We start from the raw sequence: 19,159 nt of genomic DNA, 5'->3' as shown, positions 1-19,159 counted from the left end.
AGAAAGCAAATGGATATTCCAGCTGGGTTCGCTTACACCTGGAGGCCTAAATGATAACATCAATTATGCAGCCTTCTTATAAAAAATATGACAGTAGAACAAAAACATCAATATACACCAAAAAGAAACAGCAGAACACAGAAAGACAGTAGGACAAGAAAAGGCGAATGCACGCTTCACAGCATATTTTTTTATACATTTCTTTATGGAATTTTTTTATATTTTACACATTTACTTGTTACATCCCTTCACTCCTATAGTTATTTTCACCCACACTCAGGTTGATTATGTTTTTCTTATTCACATCCTTTTTCAGTTTGCAGCACTTTTTTATTTAGGATGAAGCAATATATATTGTATATTTATTTATTTATATTCACGATAAGGCAGGTGCACCAAAACCATCAGTGTATCAGGTATACACTGGAACACTGCAACCCTTGTTCCCAATATGCACTTAGTATGACTTTCACTGACAGTAGCACGCAATATGAATAATCACCAGACATTAAAGCTGGTTTTATGTACACAGCACTATATATCACTACTCTATAAGATCACAATCTCTTTCACTTCGCCAATCTTTAGATCCACTGAATTCACAACGAGAACAGGACCATAATAAAGCTCTGGAGAAATACCAATTATACACTAATTAACACTTGTAGCTAAGGTTGTAATGACAAATAATAATAGACTATTTGATAATTGGAACCTCAGTTCAAATAATACCAGTTTAATAACCACTATAAGAAGAACCTATAATGGAGAGATCTGGTGTAACTCACTTTCCTGTCAATTAATTATCCCAGCAGGATACCATAGGAATTCCCTCTTCAGGTATATATACATATATACAAAAAACAGGCAATGAAGGCACAGATATAACAACATATATAGCATGGCATAGGGAACCCTGACAGAGCAAAATATGGCATAAATAGTGAACATCCAGTTTACTATTCCCACAAGACAGCCATCGGAATAAATAGTGTAATTACACAAAATCCCCAGCACTATTACCAGTATCCCCGTTTCACCTTGTAAGGGTATCTAAAACATGAATGAAATGTTGCCAAATTACATGATGGTTACATTCTAAGTATAATAAAACTTAGAATGGACTTAACCTACAAACCTCAATTTATTTGCTACAGATTAAACCAAAATGTGTCAGAGAAACACACAAGGGGCTATAACAATTAGAGCAGGAAGCCTATAGGCTACCGATAGTTGTCAGTCAAACACCTCATCCAATAGGTGCACAAACAGCAATGAATAAAAAGTGGGCGAGTGCCCACAACCAAGATGGCGGACTGAGGAAGCCGACCGGGCGAAACGCGTATCAGCCACTCCAGCCACCGAGCACATCACCCGGGGGTAGCAGCAGACGAACGGAGCGAGTATTGTACGGCGAGGATTCAGCCTGAGACATCCGCCGCTCCGGGAAGGTAACACCCGCCGCAGCTCCTATTGAGCCGGCGAGTGGTCCGCGCTGCCCAGCAGTTATTCAAACTGTCCGGGCGTGTAATAGGAGATTCACTCCTTCCCCTCATGCATCAGCAAATTGCTGGGACGGGCATAGAATAGTAAATGTCCTCTTTCTTTTCCCCGTATATTACATTAGTAAAAGATGATTTTTTGATGTTATTTTGGAACTGAGTTAATCCTATAGCGAAGGTATCTGTTATAAAAGTGTGCCAGATAGATTAACACCCTGTGAGAAAAAATTTACCTGTCCAGCGGTGATTGTGAATTACTGCCAGCCGTGAGCAGGATATCTATGTCAGATTCTAATTGATTTGAGACATGCAGCAAAGGTTTCTCCATGTTACAACAGTTGTGCTATAAAGATTTACACATTGGAAATTGCCGAAAACAGCTATAATAGAGTTAAACCTATAGGTGATCAGCAGGAAACGTGTACTGCATAATTGATACACATGCTACCTGTTTATACATGATTTGACAGCTAAATGAACGAATTAATGGGTATTGTAGAAAGGACATGTTTTGAATATAATTACTAACAATGTTTTACAATTGATTGCTGGACTCTGGGAGTGACAGATTCTCTGTACACACCATCCAATTTAGTGGACGTGCTACACATTGGAAATTGCCAAATACAGCTATAATAGAGTTAAACTTATAGGTGATTAGCAGGAAACGTGTACTGCATAACTGATACACATGCTATTTGTCTACACAGGATTTGACAGCTAAATGAATGAATCAATGAGTATTGTAGAAAGGACATGTTTTGAATATAATTACTAACGATGTTTTACAATTGATTGCTGGAATCTATGAGTGACAGATTTTCCGTACACACCATCCAATTGAGTGGACGTGAGATTTGATTTGTTTACCTATAAAATAGATGTAAAATCAATATATGAGGTGTGTCGGATCTAATCTATACAACCCTGCCTCAAAGGAATAGGGCATAGTGGATACAAAACCCTACATATTTTCAGAGTAATTTTTAGTGACTAAAACTCAAAGATATAACATCCTCCGTGGCACTGGGAATTACTACACCTATGTGCGCTAGGCAATTAAGACTGTATTAGGTTATTGTCCATCCTGATCCTACTGGTTTAATACTGGGCACTTTTCTATCTTAAACCTTAACAAAACACTTTTTCGCCAGACATACACCTGACAACAAAAGACTCTCTCATCAGGGATTCGATGTCTTGACAGATCCCTGAAAGCAGAAGTCTGGCTGACAGGTGATCTGATACTTTGCTATTGTTATTCACCTTTTCCATCACTCTCTCATCCACCCAGCCCTTGATGCTATCCCTGCAATACTGAAAAGCATCAGGGGGCACATTGTGCTGGAGTGGAAAGCAGAAGTGATCTATATTTTAGCTCCCATATACAACCAACCTGATATTCTCAATTGACACCATTGCCGCAAGGTTACTTGTACACCTCAGCTTCGGCCAGATTCCAACTGTGCTGATCAGGTGGCTGGCCTAGTAACTAGGGAGGAGACTCCTAGCCAATATCCAGCCAGTAACACAGGCAGGGTGTTCAAATAGTAGATACACAGGAGCCACCGGTTGTGGGAGCACTATTTCACGTGGGCTTCTGAGGACATTTATGTGAAAACATTTTTAATAAAATAAAAAATTGTTATCTTTAAAAAATAGTAACAATACATTGTTGTGCAGAGATATTAATATGTGCAATTTTTGAGATGGTTATTGTGAAAGACGATATTATGGACAACACAAGATAAGCATGAAGTCCAAACAATTCCATCTTTTTTGAAATAAATTTTTATTATGTTTTGATAATAGAGGTATAATACGGATTTGACTGTTGAAATGAGTAACCAATTTTGCCTCCAAAATATTTTAGGTGTTAAGTCTAATAAAAGTTATGTATTAAATAATTAATCATATCTCATTTACAATATATAAAAGAGTGCGCCCAAAAAGGCACATTTGTCTTTTAGTTTGCTCCTTGCGAACAAAAACCCTTCTTATTCAGTCACAATACTGAATGTGTTGGGCGCACCGCCAATCCAAGACTACCATAACGGTGAAGAAGTAGTCCTATATATTGGCTATTTAGATGGTTTTCTATCTAATGTTCTAATGTTTTATGTCTGTGCGGATCCAAAAATCCCTTTGTAGTATTCGGAGAACTACACATACCAGCATGTTCTGCCATAGTTTTGCTATATGGGCATGTAAAACTCTTGTTGGCCATACTGGGATGTGTAGGTCCACAAAAGCTGACGTGTCCCATTTTGTTAAATAGCCTTGAACATAGTAAACCAGCTAACCTCATAAGTCCCTCCCTTCATCCCCCAAATCACTAAAATGTGCATTGTGGAATGCACGCTCTGTTGGCAACAAATTAACATCCATCCACGACCTCTTCAGTTCAAACAACTTCAACCTGCTTGACATAACAGAAAAATGTCTCTCACAATCAGACACAGCCTCCCCTGCAGCCCTGTCACGCGGTGGTCTCCACTTCACACACACACCTCCAGGCCTGGTGACAGCAGAGGAGGTGGGGTTGGAATATTACTATCTGGTCCTCAACTATGTCAGAAATGACAGGGGACACGTGCACGGGTGCCCCCTCCCTCCTGAATCCGCCCATGTGTCCAGTAGATGTAATTTACGAAGTTGTGCACATAGGTGTGCGCACATTAAGTGTTAGGGGTGCAGAGGGACCCCCTAATGCTGTGTCCACCCTTATGAACACCTCCCTGCTAGCAATACCAGCAATACCTTTTACCAAAGACTTTTGCTTTTTAGAACTATATTCCATTAAAAGAAGGTGCATCAACCAATTATGTGTGTTTTGCCTTGGTAATTGTACTAGACCATTGTCCTATCACTACATACCTGCGTCATCCATATATGTTTTTGACTTTATTTGCATGTACTTTTATACGGCCTAAACACATGCCGATATTAAGGCATTTTCTAAGCGATTTTGCTTAGTTTGGCAAAGTCGCTTAGAAAATGCCCTCACATCGGTGTATGTGTGGGGACTATATCGGCAGCAATTCGCGTCCCCGCGCGTCTTTATCGCTGGCCGAGATTGATGGACAGTGTCCATCAATATCAGCATCGGCAGGGTTCTCCCACCGGAGAACACTGGCGCTGTCTGCTCGCTTAGCACACAGAGCTGACAGCTCGCTCTGTGTGTGGGCTGTCAGCTCTGTGTGCTATGCAATAGCAGCGCAGCACAGTCTGACCTAGCATAGCTAGGTCACCCTACACACATCGCTATGTGTGTAGGGCCCATTACACAGAGTAATTAGAAGATTAAAACTGAAATAGGCAGGAGATTATGGTGTGGCTGAGATACGTTTTATATTGTAGCGAGTGCCAATAGATGATGGTAGACATGTCTGATTGGTGGTGTTAGACACACTCAACAGGCAGTGTTAGACATGCCCAATAGGTGATGCTAGGCACACACCTTTGACGGTTCGACCCCTAATAAAATGGGCTGTGCATGCCTATGGTTGTGCACAAAACATGTAAATGTGTCACATTAACAAATGGTAAATGCTATGTTTGGGTGTCTGAGTTTGTTTTCCTTCATTAATAACCCTTGAACTGTCTAGTACACGGGTGTCAATCACAAGGCCCGTGGGCCAAATCCGGCCTGCCAGACCTCGTCATGTGGCCCGCGCAAGGAGATAGCATGCAGGGGCAGTGTGTCTAAAACAGGAGTGCTGCAGGCCGCGTCCACATCCGCGGCCGCCTTACCTGTTCCTCCACTGTCGGTGGCCATGTTCCTGTAGGCACATATGTATGCGGCTACAGAAACATGTCCGCTGGCCTCCACGGCTACGTGGAGGAGGGCCCGGCCGCCTGTTCCCTCTGATGCCCGGCAGTGACAGACACTGGGTGGGGACGTCATGACGATGACGCCGCCCGCCCATGCGTCTGTAGAGAAGTAGGAGCAGGCAGGGAAGCTGGACCGGGAGTCGGGGACAGTGTGGCCGCAGCAAGCAGTGAAGAAAAGCTGGAAGCCGCAGCAGCTGCAGGACAGACGGAGAAACAGTAAGTGAGGATGAGGATCACACTCACAATAAAAAAATATATATATCTGCTGTTTCCTGAGGTGTCCCCGTGTATAATAATAATAATGCCATGACACCACAGGCTGCTCCTCCTGTATAATCATTTATGTGTCATGGCATTACTTTTATTATATTATACAGGGGGAGCAGTCTGTGGTGTCATGGCATTATTATTATACAGGGGGAGCAGCCTGTGGTGTCATGGCATTCATTTTATATTATACAGGGGGAGCAGCCTGTGGTGTCATGGCATTATAATTATACAGGGGGACCTACAGATACAACCGGCCCTTTGAGGGTGACCAAACTGCTGATGCGGCCCCCGATGAATTTGAGTTTGACACCCCTGGTCTAGTACAAGGAATACCTTACAGTGTCATTACTAGAGGCAGGATTATACTTGAGCTTATTTGCAGAGCCTATCCAGGGCCGGCGCCACCACTAGGCAAATCTAGGCATTTGCCAAGGGCGCCGGCCACTGGAGGGCGGCATTTTGTGCCGCCCGGGTACCTGTTCTATGGCGCTGTGTATTTAAATCTGGCGGCGGAGGCAGCGGGGGTCCCTGCAGTCCATTAGAAATCACGAGCGCTATCCGCCGGGCTATGCGGAAGCGCTTCTAGTGTGAAAACTCTGGCAGCACGGCGCACGCTGATCTCAGCCAATCAGCGTGCTGCCAGTGTTTTCACACTAAAAGCGCTTCCGCATAGCCCGGCGGATAGCGCTCGTGATTTCTAATGGACTGCAGGGACCCCCGCTGCCTCCGCCGCCAGATTTAAATACACAGCGCCGCAGCAGGACAGGTACCCCCCCCCCCCCCCCCCCCGCACCGGGGCGCCCCCACCCCGACTCGCCTGGGGCGCGCCGGCCCTGAGCCTATCAAATCATCTGTGAGGAAACTTAAGGTCTCACTTCATTGTCCTATTACATTGTGGCACACATTGCAATACCGACATCGCCCACTAGCTGTCTCCATCTGACCAGTTACTGGAAGAGTAATCCCATTCTCCAGCATGGCTGGCTCAGGCAGACATATATACACGAGAGAACTTCTCTCAGCTGGGGAATGAGTGACCAGACCCGGCTGCATTGCTGGGATGAGGAACAAAGTTATGAAGGATAAAAGTGATGTTTCTGATGTCTTTATGCAGAGGTGCTGTGGTTCCTCAAAGCCAGGAGAGCAGCTGCTAGTGGGGCTGCTGGGTGTCATGTATTCTAGTCCGTACAGTTCTGTATCACTGATTCGGTCTCTATCTGCACAATCACAATATTAGCCTGTTATGGGGTGCAGTTGCCGCCTCCCCCTCTTCCCCTGTAATGGGGTTGGGGGCAGGCCATCATGTCCCTGGGACTCTGCCATTGGCTGGAAGTTGCTGTGGGTCCTCTCGTGTAGTGGGAGTGGGGAGAGTCCGGGCAGTGGGTGCTGCTGATGATCCTGGACTGTCTCAGTAAGTAGCCCAGTTACAACGCCGGGCACAGCATCCTCCTCTCCCGCAGCCTCCGCACAGCGCACCCTCTGCAATGGCCGGCACATGCCTGCAGTTTTTTGGCTTTGTGTCCAGCTTCGTCGGCTGGATCGGAGTGGTAGTAGCCACCACGACCAATGACTGGGTGCTGACCTGCGACTACAGCATCAACACCTGCAGGAAACTGGACGAGCTCGGCTCCAGGGGGCTGTGGGCAGACTGCGTGATCTCTATAGGGCTGTACCACTGCAAGCCCCTGGCTGACATCCTCACCCTGCCCGGTAAGTACCACATACGGGCTAATATATATAATTACGGCCACACGTTTCAAGTGTTTGTCATGTCATTTGTTCCCAATTAGTAAAATGTTGCTATTATGAAGTAAAATGTCATTCCTTTGAGTACATCCTAGTAAAAGGCTGTATCCTGCAGGAGTTCCATGTAACCTCCATCTATCCTGTTGAGTTTCATGCAAACTTTGTTTGCAGCTGCCTGCATCTCCCTTCTAGGCACAGCGGAGCTTCTGCATAAGAGGAGCATACTTCTGCTACAGAATTATGGCACAGTACTGTATGTGTGACTATATCAGCACTACATCTGGGAAACCAATTACTGTACAGTACTAAGCTGCCTACATGTCAAATCTGGAATTCCCAATGATACATGTAGGGTGTGGGGCTGTGGGCAGACCAGGTGACAGAATGTATAGATTTAAAATGCATTTAATTAGAAACCTCTGCTGACTCCCATCATTTGTTTCTGAATTGATAAACACAAGACTCAACATTTTGGTTTTCCGCCTGGGAAAGTGCACATGAAGTAGTATTTGTTTTCATCGTAACTCAAGGACTACTGTAGATACACATTGTGGCTTTATGTGTCACACATACATCTGATAAGATAACCTTGACTTTTGCCAAAGGAATACATTTTAAATCACACTTATTGTGAATCTCTTTTAAGACTTATTTTGAAACCTTCTCAATAGTACTATTACCACTTCCACACATAGAGAACCATGATTTAGGGTTTGGGTAAGACCATGGTTACGCATCCTGGGTACTCTACCGGCTCACAACCAGAGTTATTCCCTGGTATGACCCTGTCATGCCTAAAGACTGCTAATTGACTCTTGTTTAGGAGCGATTGGAGAAATCGTCTTTAAGTATCCCATGTGAACAGTGAAGTGACTGGAATAACCCTGGTCCTCACTGCACTCTGAAAGGGTAAGTGCATTGGAAGCCCCAGCTCTGCCCATGTTCTATAAACCTGGTTGGACCTCGGCTTCTGCCTGAAGAAGGTATATCTGACCAAAGTGCCTGCAGTCAAGATGAATGTGAATTCTGTAGTAAAAATAACATGTAAAAAATTATTAAAGGGGTCAATCCTATTAAATGCAAAGGGTGTGAGGTGCTATTGCCACAGCATTTAAATGCTGTCAACGGCAACTGATTTTGCACCTTTTGCAGGCTGGTTGCAGCCCAAATTCACACAAAATTGGTCACTGCCACTGCGAATTCCAGCCACCGTAAAGTGCGGCCACTGCTGCAATGATACACACCAGGGAAATCACTGCGGCTGATAGGATCAAACTCAAAAAATGGCTTAATGTTGTTATAGACAAAAAATGTATAGTATATTGTAACAAAACTGTCATGGAAGTTTGACAAGTTATGTGAAACCATAGCGGGGGCTGCTGGAATAGTTTGCTTCAATTATTTTCAAATCAAATGAATGCAGTTGTTATGGTTTTAAGATTTTTTTAAAAAAAGTTAAGAAACTAGAAGATAATAATATTTATTAAATTCAGGATATTTTTTTAGGATTCCTCTATAAACGTACTAAATTCCCAAACCACCTTCTTAACTACCCTCCGCTGTTTTACCCATTTACCATGCCTCTACAAAATTGTTGCAACACTTCTAATTTCTTTATTGACATTTATATAGCACACTCATATTTCACAACACTTTACAGAGGTTTAAATTCATAGAATTCTCTACCACAGAGTTTACAATCTGTTTTCTATCACATCTACATATGAGTGTCAATTCTTGGCTCATTACCTACAATATAGTTACTCTCTTTCTATACTCAACCTACTGTATTTTAGTCTATGGAATTCTGCTACCATGCTGGATACACATGACTAGACCTATACAATTTGAGAAGATTTCTTTCTTTCTTCTTTTTTTTTTTTAATGACCTGCAAACAATCTACTCAATGTATTAGGTTCAGATGTTGTTTTGGGCCAGATGTACTAAGCTTGAAAAGTGATAAAATGGAGAGTGAAACACCACCAACCAATGAGCTCCTACCTGTTATGTCACAGACTGGGTTTGAAATATGACAGGTAGGAGCTGATTGGTTGGTGGTTTTTCACTCTATTTTATCACTTTTCAAGCTTAGCACATCTGGCCCTTAAAGAGGTAATATGCTAAATCTAATTTATCTACTGTAACATGTTTTAAATCATCTATTCACCCCCCCCCCCCCCCCCCACAGCCTGACCTGAACCCTCACCGCTAGTGCCTAACCAACCATTGCCCCACAGCCTAACTTTAACCTCCTGAGTCTAAGTGCCCAACCATAACCCTCTTCCCCCGCAGCCCAACCTTAAGTCCCCCCATTAGTGGCTGAACCTACTTATCAATAATTACCTATCATTTTTTTTATTGTGATAGAAAGAATGTTTGATCCCAAGAATTTCTAGCCAGTGTAAATATTTAGGTTTATTTTGCTTAATTTGAACTTTTGCTTTGTAAAATGATCGAGGATACACACAGTGAGATAAGCTCTATTTTTCTGATCGAGTTTACTACATTTCTACTACAGTGTAACAGTCACAGAGCTTAAAGTGTGGGGACTATCTACAATGTACAATCTTTTATAATAATCATATAATAAAATTCTTATTTCAAGCCTAAAAAAATCCCACCACTGTAACCCCCGGGTCTGGGCAGCGCCGCTGAACACTCCATCAGCCGCTGCCCGGCCCTGCCCCCGGCAACTTGGCTGTGTGCGGCATGACTTCTATTGAAAAATATTAGTAGTCCTGTTTTTGAAAGTTGAAGGTGGCCTTTAAAATGAAACGGAAAAATCCATTTAGTAACATGGGTCTGACGCAGCTGTTAAAAGATGGAGAGAGGATTGTATGATGAGTGAGCTGCCATGATAGCCAAATGCAGTGATGAAATCATTGGCAACTGAAGTTGGTGTAATCTTTGTGGACTCTCAAAAAACTTAGAGAAGCTTTGGATTTGAGGGTTGGGGCTCTAATCTGCAAAATAACGTTCTGCTTTCCATTCCGCAGCTGTGTACAGATTTGCAGTCTCTGCATGGCATAATCGGTACTTAAATGTGAAACAGCAGGGAAGCTCAATGCTTCCATGCTATTTGCCCAGCACCCTTGCTGGCTCGCTCTTATGCAGCCTCCAGGGATCACAGACATTCGCCAGCATGCGCAGAAGGGACCTGCAGGCTGACTCCCAGCATTGCAGAGGGGGACAGCAGGAGATAATAGAACAGCTGGAGCTCAGGATACCAGATCGTATCTCCGGAAATGGGAATATACATGAATTGCTACTTCTCAAAGCTATATATCGAAATGATGTGATGTATAGTGATAGTAACTATTATTTTTTCTTTATCTACAAGTATAGACACAAATGGAGTGCCAGGAAGTAACAGTGTGTGGCATCTATGGTTATGGAGTGATAAAGCACAAGCCAATGAGCTCCTAACTGCCATGTTTCAGGATGTGTTTGATGATAGGAGCTTGTTGGTTGGTAGTTTTTCACTCTATACTTTCTAACTTTTTAAGTCTTAGTACATCTGGCCCTATATGTGACAGCAATGGGTGAGGAGAGATGGTGCACTGTTGTTACAGGTACAATGGTTATGCATTTGCATGCCTGTGACCCGACATACTGGTTCTTTCATTATTATTTAAAGACTCCAGTAGAAAGAGGCAAGTTCTGATTTATGTACAGCTGCATATCCATTGCAGCTGTGTTTCTGTGCGTACACACAAAGTTTTCAGGGTTTTTCGCACAATAGCAAAAAATGGCCCAATGTTGTGAACATTGGCATTGCCAGCAGCTCAGGATCAGGCAATAACTAAGGTGGCCTCGACTGGAGTGAGCAGAGAAGGCTGATCAGCTACATGTAGGGTTGCCACCTCAGGCATCGTCGATTCCTGGAGATTGCCTCCCCCAACCTAATGCGCGCACTCCACGAAAGATGGGTGTGGCCCATCAGAACAGCCTTGACCTGAGACGCTGGCGGCCAGCTCGCAGTCACTGGCCAGGGTCTCCTCCTCTTCCTCCCCCTCAGGTCAGCATCCTTCCTGAGCCTCGGCAGCGGCTCCTCCACAAGCGCAGCCAGTTCCCCCCCCCCCCCCCCCGCTGCAGGGAGAACTCATCCATCTCCCCGAACAGCCTCTAGCAGCAGGACGGGGACTGTCAGCAGGGGGCAAGCACACCAGCCAGGCTACAATCCCGGGCTGCCTGTCACGGTGGCAGATGGTACAGCGCGCCCAGGGAGCCTCAGATATGAAAACTTCTGGCGCCTTTTCCTGTGCGCCACCAGATGACACCACCCTGCTTCAACCCGATGACCCCCGGCGCGACCCAGCAGGCCGGGCAGAGGCAGCGCTACAGAGGGAGGCTGCGGAGGCTTTTCCAGTCAACCATCCGGGAGACTGGAAAAGCCTCCTAGAGGGTTGCCACCAAATCGGGGAGAATCCCGGAAATCCGGGAGAGGTGGCAACCCTAGCTACATGTGAAGGGGATAGGGTTGAGTGGACATATAGTGGAGTGGGTGCAAACTTTACAATCATGTGAGATCATATTTGAGAGCTGATCTCAGAGAGCAGGCTGCTTCTTGGGGAAGAGTGCAGTTTCATGTCAGATGTTATCAGTATTGTCCTGGAAGTAGCAAACAAGTTATTGGTCTGAGGTATTATTATTATCTAATAACATGTTATTCTATTACTGGTATTACAGATTCGCCTTGTGTCATGTACCCTCTGTGCTTCAGTGTTCAGTTCTGTAGAAGCATAACAATGAAAGTCATTAGCTGCAGCTATGGATGATGTTATCAGCTTGTATGGAACAGTAGCATTATTAATGCGGCGCTCGCTCCATACGGGGATCAGAAATACAAATGACTGCTTTCTTCTGTTTGTTTGAGACAAGATGTTGTCCCTATAGTGTGACATCTCTGTCTTCTGTGTTCCCTCCTGGCAATTGTACTGAAATGAGCAGGCTCACAAAGGCAATATCCCTTATGATTTCCACACCGTTAATCTAGTATACTTCATTTCCTGTGTCATTATTGATATTGATACCATAAAAGAAGCGAAATAATCTGTTCTCAGTAGCATAAGAGCAACGTGCTGTTGTGCACAGATGTATTTGTGTGCACAGAATGTAAATGTCTGGCTTCTTCTGCATATAATTGTATTCCTATCAATGATGTAGATGTTATTCATAAATCACCACCAGGAGTGTTAAAGTGGTTCTTATTGAGTAATGATGTAAGAGTATCTGGGGGAAATTTACTAAGATGGGAGTTCTGTTTCACATGGGATGTTGCTATGGGCAACCAATAGAATCTACTTATTTATTTAGCACCTTCTTGACGATAATAGATAGTATCTGATTGGTTGCCCATAGCAACATCCCATGTCTTGCAAGTTGCCTCCTATTTACCCGCACATTTGGCAATTGGTTCTGGATCCTATTAAATAAGAGAGACCCACAAGATATGTTTCACAAACAGACTTGTGTTCACATCTGCATCAGCCTAATTGCTCTGCAGTGTTGTTGCTGACAATATGATATATGAATAATTGCTCACTCTGACTTTAGAATAATGCTCTTATGGTGCCCATACACTTATCTGATTTCCAACACGGATTTATTTGACATCCCCTCGGACCCGATGCATTTTCAGACCCAATCGCATGCGATTTATTGCATGTTAAAATGGCACATCAAATGCCAAATTGTAAGTGAGCCTCCCTGGGAGCTGCCGGGGGAACTCAAGGGCAAACTGGTCCGACTTGTCCTAAGGACACGTCAGACTAGTGTATGAGGGCCTTAAGATTTTAGGTTATGCTGTACATTTTGGGGCGTGGATTCCCGGTGAAGGAGCGTGGCCACATATTCCTACCAATTTACATTACACCACACAGTGCCACTTGTTTACATTCCACTTCAGCTTCACACAGGGCGCGGTATATAGTGTGGGTCGGATACAGTGTCCATCTGATACAGTGCAGGATATAGTACTGGTCAGACACAGTGCAGCTCAGATACAGTGGGCATCAGGCAGGGCATAGTGTGGGTCGGATACAGTGTCCATCGGATACAGTGCCTGATATAGTACTGGTCGGACACAGTGCAGGGCATAGTGTGGGTTGGATACAGTGTCCATCGGATACAGTGTGGGATATAGTGCTGGTTGGATACAGTGCAGGTCAGATACAGTGCAGGGCATAGTGTGAGTCGGATACAGTGTCCATCGTATACAGTGTGGGATATAGTGCTGGTCGGACACAGTGCAGGTCAAATACAGTGGGCAAATGTGTGCTAAGAACTTCAATTATACTCCATGTTAATTGTAAGAGTTATCAAAATTATTTTTACTATCAGTGTTCTTAGCACCTAGAGTGTGCATCAGTATTGTTCTTTTTTCCTGTATGGTACTAGAAGCCTTAACTTGGTAGCACCTCTCATTATGTTTAAAAATATGGTGTGCACACTTGAATCCCTCTGCCGTCATTCCCACTTATCAAAAAAATTCATCTCTACCATCTACCAATTACTCTTAACATATAACCAACCGCCGAAAGAACCCCACGAACTAGCATGGGAGAGGGAGACAGGTGAAACTCTAAGCCCTGCAACCTGGAACAAGATTAAACTGGCCATTGCCAAAAGCTCCATATCTGTTCGCATCAAAGAAAATGCATATAAAATATACTTTCGATGGTACATGGTCCCTACAAGACTACACGCTATTTACCCCACATCTTCAGATCTCTGCTGGAGGCAATGTGGCCAAAGGGGAGCTTTTTTGCATGTTTGGTGGTCTTGCCCAACAATACAGTCTTTCTGGAAAGAGATACACGATCTGATCAGTTCAATCACAAATATCCAAATGCCCTCATCTCCCTTCTATTCTCTACTACTTAGACCACTACCATATATCTCGCCCACAACTCAAAAATTGATCAACCACATCCTTGGCACAGCTAAATGCCTCATCGCTGCAAATTGGAAATCCCCCACACCCCCCTCCATAACCGCAGCGATCAATTCTATTTGGAATACATATAGAATTGAGAAAATCACCTCCATTCTACATGACACACCATCTAAATTTATAGAGGTCTGGTCGCCGTGGACCACCCACTTCCACGCTGAGGCCCCGTTGACTACCATGTAAAGAAACAGCTCTAACAACTGCCGACAACTCCACCTCTTCAACAATACTTTATCAAACTCCCCACACACATATCTCTCTCCTCCTCCCCCTTACTCTAACCTTCCCCCCCCTCTTGTGCCTTCATCCCCCCTTTCCTTTAAATAGTATCCCTCCCGATGTTTATGAAACTTTAATTACTGTTGTCAAGATAAATGTCTTCCTATTTTCATAAACTATTATCATAGACATTGTTGATAAATAATGATGACCATGTCAAACATACCACTTAAGCATATACATTATAGTTCACATGCTCACGCATTATTAATGTTAACGCAATGTTTTCCTTCATTGTTGTATTCAAGTTAATTTGCAAAAAAATAAATAAATAAATAAATAAAATTTTCTCACAAAAAAAAAAAAAAATGGTGTGCAGTCCAGTCCTCCCCTCTTTCCCAAATATTTGTGTATATATTGTACACTGAAGGTAAGGCTCCTTCATTCTGGCACTGGAACCCCTCCCATCTACCCTCAGGTGTTTTAATTAGCATAGGTTCCAACATTGCTGACTGCATGTTAATATGGGCTCTATTTGAAGGTAAGACCTAGATAAATTTATATAATGTGTTAGTATTAGAAATGTTAGGGACCCATCTAATGAAGTTCACCTGGACGCGGTGGATGGGCCCACATATTTGCACAAATGTGTGCTAAGAACTTCAATTAATCTCCATGTTAATTGTATGAGTTATCAAAATTATTTTTACTATCAGTGTTCTTAGCACCTACAGTGTGCATCAGTATTGTTCTTTTTTCCTGTATGGTACTAGAAGCCCCCCCCCCTCTTTCCCAAATACAGTGGGCATCAGACACAGTGCAGGGCATAGTGTTGTTTGGATATTTGGGGGAATTGGTGTATGCGGCTCCAGAAGCAGCGAGACTCGCGGCTAAATACAGCGAGTTTTCTGCATTAGCCGCGGATCTCGCTGTTTTGGGGAATTCTCGCCATCCTGTGACAGCGAGGATTTCCGCAGAACGTTGAATAGAGCGAGCGGCCGGCGCGGGGGTTAAACAGTGAGGATCGCTGGTTTTCTGCAATCCTCGTTGTTTAACCCCCTCGCCGGCCACATTGAATACCTGCCTATATGTAGCCTTTGGCATTTTCAAACCCAAGTGCATGATTTAAAATGTTTGAGCCTTAAACTATAATTGCCATGCTGTTGACCATTCCGCTATTCTACCTGCATCATCCTCCATTTGTTTTACCCCTCCTGGTATGTCTACCCCGTTGCATAATTGTATCTGCAAAAAGGCATACTTTCCCTTCAATACCATTTGCAATGCCAGCAATAAAGCTTTTAAAAAGCACTGGTCCAAGTACAGAGTCAACTATTCTCCTAGGTGCTTTACAACAGGTGTGTTGGTAACTGCCTCACCTTTAAAAGCATAGTTGCTGTGAGCTTAGACTAGATAGAATACCTGGGGTGAAATGTAATAGGGCGAGAGAAACAGAAAGTGGGAAATTTGGTAAGAAATCTCCAGGGTTTTTTTTAAAGCGGCAATCAGTTTAGTTTTGCAGTGTAAATGATTGCCGCTTTTAAAATCTGGAAATTTCTTACCAAATCTCTCACTTTCTGATTCTCTCACCCTATTACATTTCACCGTCTTACACTAATGCGATAGCTATGTATATGGTAGATATTTTGAGCAATAGTGTAGTAACCTGCAGAAAAGTGGGGTCCCTTGCAGGAGGCTGCAGGCTTAAAATGCATTGATCAATACATGAACTAAATCTCCACTATTTATTATAGTTAGGTAATATAGTGAGTGCAGAGCCCGTGTGATTTATTTATATATACTAAATATTGACTTTTGGGAAGTTCGCATATTCATGTTTTTTTTATTGAACACCCTTTGGGCAGTATCCAATTACCAACAGTCACCCACCCACTCGGGGCTATCCAATTAGCCTTGATAAGCCAGAACACACTGGCTTATTGGGAATTTTGTTTCATCTGAACCTGTGTGTTTTCAGGAGAACAACAAAAGGGTTTGTGTTGGGAAAACACAGGAAGTGTCACTTTCACCGTACGTCCCTATCAGGAAGTAGGCATCTTCTCTTCTACGTTACAGCAGGCAGTATTAGGAAGGTGGCTAAGGGTACATCTCTGTGGAACGGATATCATCCATGCATCCGTGTTTGTATATGTGAATATAAATGAACCATATATATAGTGGGATACTGATTTAAAGGTTAAAAGATTGGCATACAAACAAGTGACAAATGGAAAGGAAAAAAAAAAGACTGAAATCCCCCAATGGGAAAGAAGAGTTACCAGAAAAGGTGGAATTAGTTCTCATAAAGCGCTTAATGAAAGTCTGTCCCGGTCACTGTCTTCAAAAAGGGCATCCAGTTCTGGTAAAAGAGTCTCTCCCAGCGGGGTCCAGTAACAGATCAGCTCCGATGCGTTTCAACCCTTTCTTGGGCCTTTTTACGTAGGACGTACGGTACCTCACTTTTGCCCCTACTCACGTGGTGGATATTCTAGATACTTACAAATGGGATTCCTCACGATTTGATCTATCCATAGTCAACAAGTTTATTTAGAGGCGAAGAAGAGGAGACGACATCCCCATCAGGGATGTTATAGTATTTTTTTCTGTTAGCGCCGGTGAAAGTGACACTTCCTGTGTTTTCCTAACACAAACCCTTTTGTTGTTACTCTGCTTTGGTGTGAAGACACCATTTTAGTGTTCTCTTTTACCAGCTGCCATCCAGCGCATTTGTATCACCAGTTTACCATTTTTGCATTGTTTTCAGGAGAAGATTTATCTTTTACTGGGCGACCGAATTGGATAACCCGGAAAAACTATCACATAAAAAGTACGAAAAATTTAATTTTTTTGCTCACAATGTTTGTGTGGAGCTAATTGGATGCCACCTTTGTGGTTAAAACTGTTATCCTTGAATATCGATAAAAATGTTAATGTCTCCTATTCCTTTCTGTATTATAAATGTCACTTGATATTGCCAGGATATTATCATTTTTATTGCATATTTGGAACAAATTTTTCTGCAGACACAGTATACTGTGTAGCTTTTCATACTTTTTATGTTCAATAACTAAGGTAACAAAGCCTCTTATTGTGTAAATGTATTCAACCTGTACATATGCATATAATCAGTATGGCCTTGTTACAGATTATTTTTGTCACATAGTCCCACCCAGGTGCTTCTTCAATGGTCTGAAAAGATAAAAATCAATGTAGGAGCGGCTGTAGGGAGGCTGGCCCAATTCCTTTCATTGTAGCATTGTAACACCTCATGTGTGCGGTTGGTTGAGTGTGGCTTGGAATTATCATGCGGCAATACGATGCCTGTTTTCAGCAACCCAGGTAATTTTTGGCTCATTTTACTCTGCAGCTAGTTCAGTGTGTCACAATAACAGTCACCATTCACATTGTCTCTCTTGGGGTGAGATGTTCTAAACTGAAAAGGCGATAAAACCCCCGTAACCTGGGTTTTCACCACATTTTTGTATGCAGTAAAGTCACTCTATCGGGGCACCGCTGCAGAGGGAATTGCCAGCTTTTGCTGGCGATACCCTATAGAAGCCTATGGGCTTCTCTCCACAGCGCTGTCAGAGGATCCATCGGGGATACCTCCCAGCATGCCCCACAGCTGGCACCCCCACTCTGCACATGTACAAAGGGACTCCCGGGTCTCAGACCCGGAGGTCCAGGGACGGCACCGCATCGCATAGGACAGCTCTTATCGGAAGAGCTGTCCTTTGCCTTACTAATCTCATATATTAGTGCATATGCGATTAGTATAAATCCGGTAGCCGGTGATGTGGGGTGGAAAGGAGCAGCGGATGTTCAAACATCCCACCCTTGGTGAGGAAATCAACAAGAATCATAGCCTTGTGGTCCCAAGACAGTCACCATGACCACCTCTGCTGATGGACTTGTTTTGAATTTCATTGAAGGTTAGGACATTGCATGTTTCCATGTCATGAATACTTGTGTAATCTCCACAAGTGCACATGTACTGTATAAATTAAGTCTACCACCAAAACAGACTTGTCCAGTACCCAAGTAGTGGTCTCCCGGGAGTTCACTAGAATCTGGATTAATTACACATATACCAGCATTTTTGACAAATTCATTCATCGGAAACCATAAAACATCAGTTCTGTTCATTGAGTTTTTCTCATTTTTTTCGTGGCTAATTTCACAAAGTTCAACATGGACACCAAATAAGTGTACAGTGTCCCCTCGCATGGCTCGCTACTCTTGCCATGTTTCGGGCACTATTATAATCCAACTCTATGCCCACTTGGATGGCAAAGTATGAACAAGTCATTATGAAGCAAAAAAATCTGAAAACTCATGTAGACCTTGTGTCTATTGATCACGTTCCCATTGACCTAACGCTTGTGTCTAACATTTTATTACGGTCAGTCTAGAGTCAGTTAACTATACTGGTGGCCACAGGAATCACTTCAGTATATACCCGCCTTTTTACTTTGGTTAAGGCCCCCATACACTAGCCGATTTTGGTCAGATTTCGGCCAGATCAGTCGGATCTGGCCGAAATCGGACCAAAATCGGCTAGTTTTGATGTCCCCTCAGATCCGATGCGCGGTCCCGTGCGCATCGGATCTGCGTCGGGTGGTCGGACCTGCT

The 19,159-nt window shown here is 43.4% G+C and overlaps 1 protein-coding gene across 2 annotated transcripts in view; it reads left to right on the top strand.

Annotated features, from left to right (window-relative positions):
* Positions 1–6,808: 6,808 nt before the first annotated feature.
* CLDN11 (claudin 11) overlaps positions 6,809–19,159 on the top strand; it is a 36,575-nt gene continuing 24,224 nt past the window's right edge. The window contains exons 1-2 of one of the 2 annotated variants that reach the window (XM_083177779.1): positions 6,809–7,316; positions 17,292–17,354. In XM_083177779.1, the coding sequence (XP_083033905.1) occupies positions 7,091–7,316; positions 17,292–17,354 (289 nt within the window). In that variant the 5' untranslated portion in view covers positions 6,809–7,090. The remainder of the gene's footprint in view (positions 7,317–17,291; positions 17,355–19,159) is intronic. The other variant, XM_083177782.1, reaches the window with a different exon arrangement.

Source organism: Crinia signifera, chromosome 3 (genome assembly GCF_055691185.1).
Source record: "Crinia signifera chromosome 3, ASM5569118v1, whole genome shotgun sequence".
Classification (NCBI taxonomy): domain Eukaryota; kingdom Metazoa; phylum Chordata; class Amphibia; order Anura; family Myobatrachidae; genus Crinia; species Crinia signifera.
Note: the sequence above shows the minus strand (reverse complement) of the source record. Positions and strands in the feature narration are given on the sequence as shown.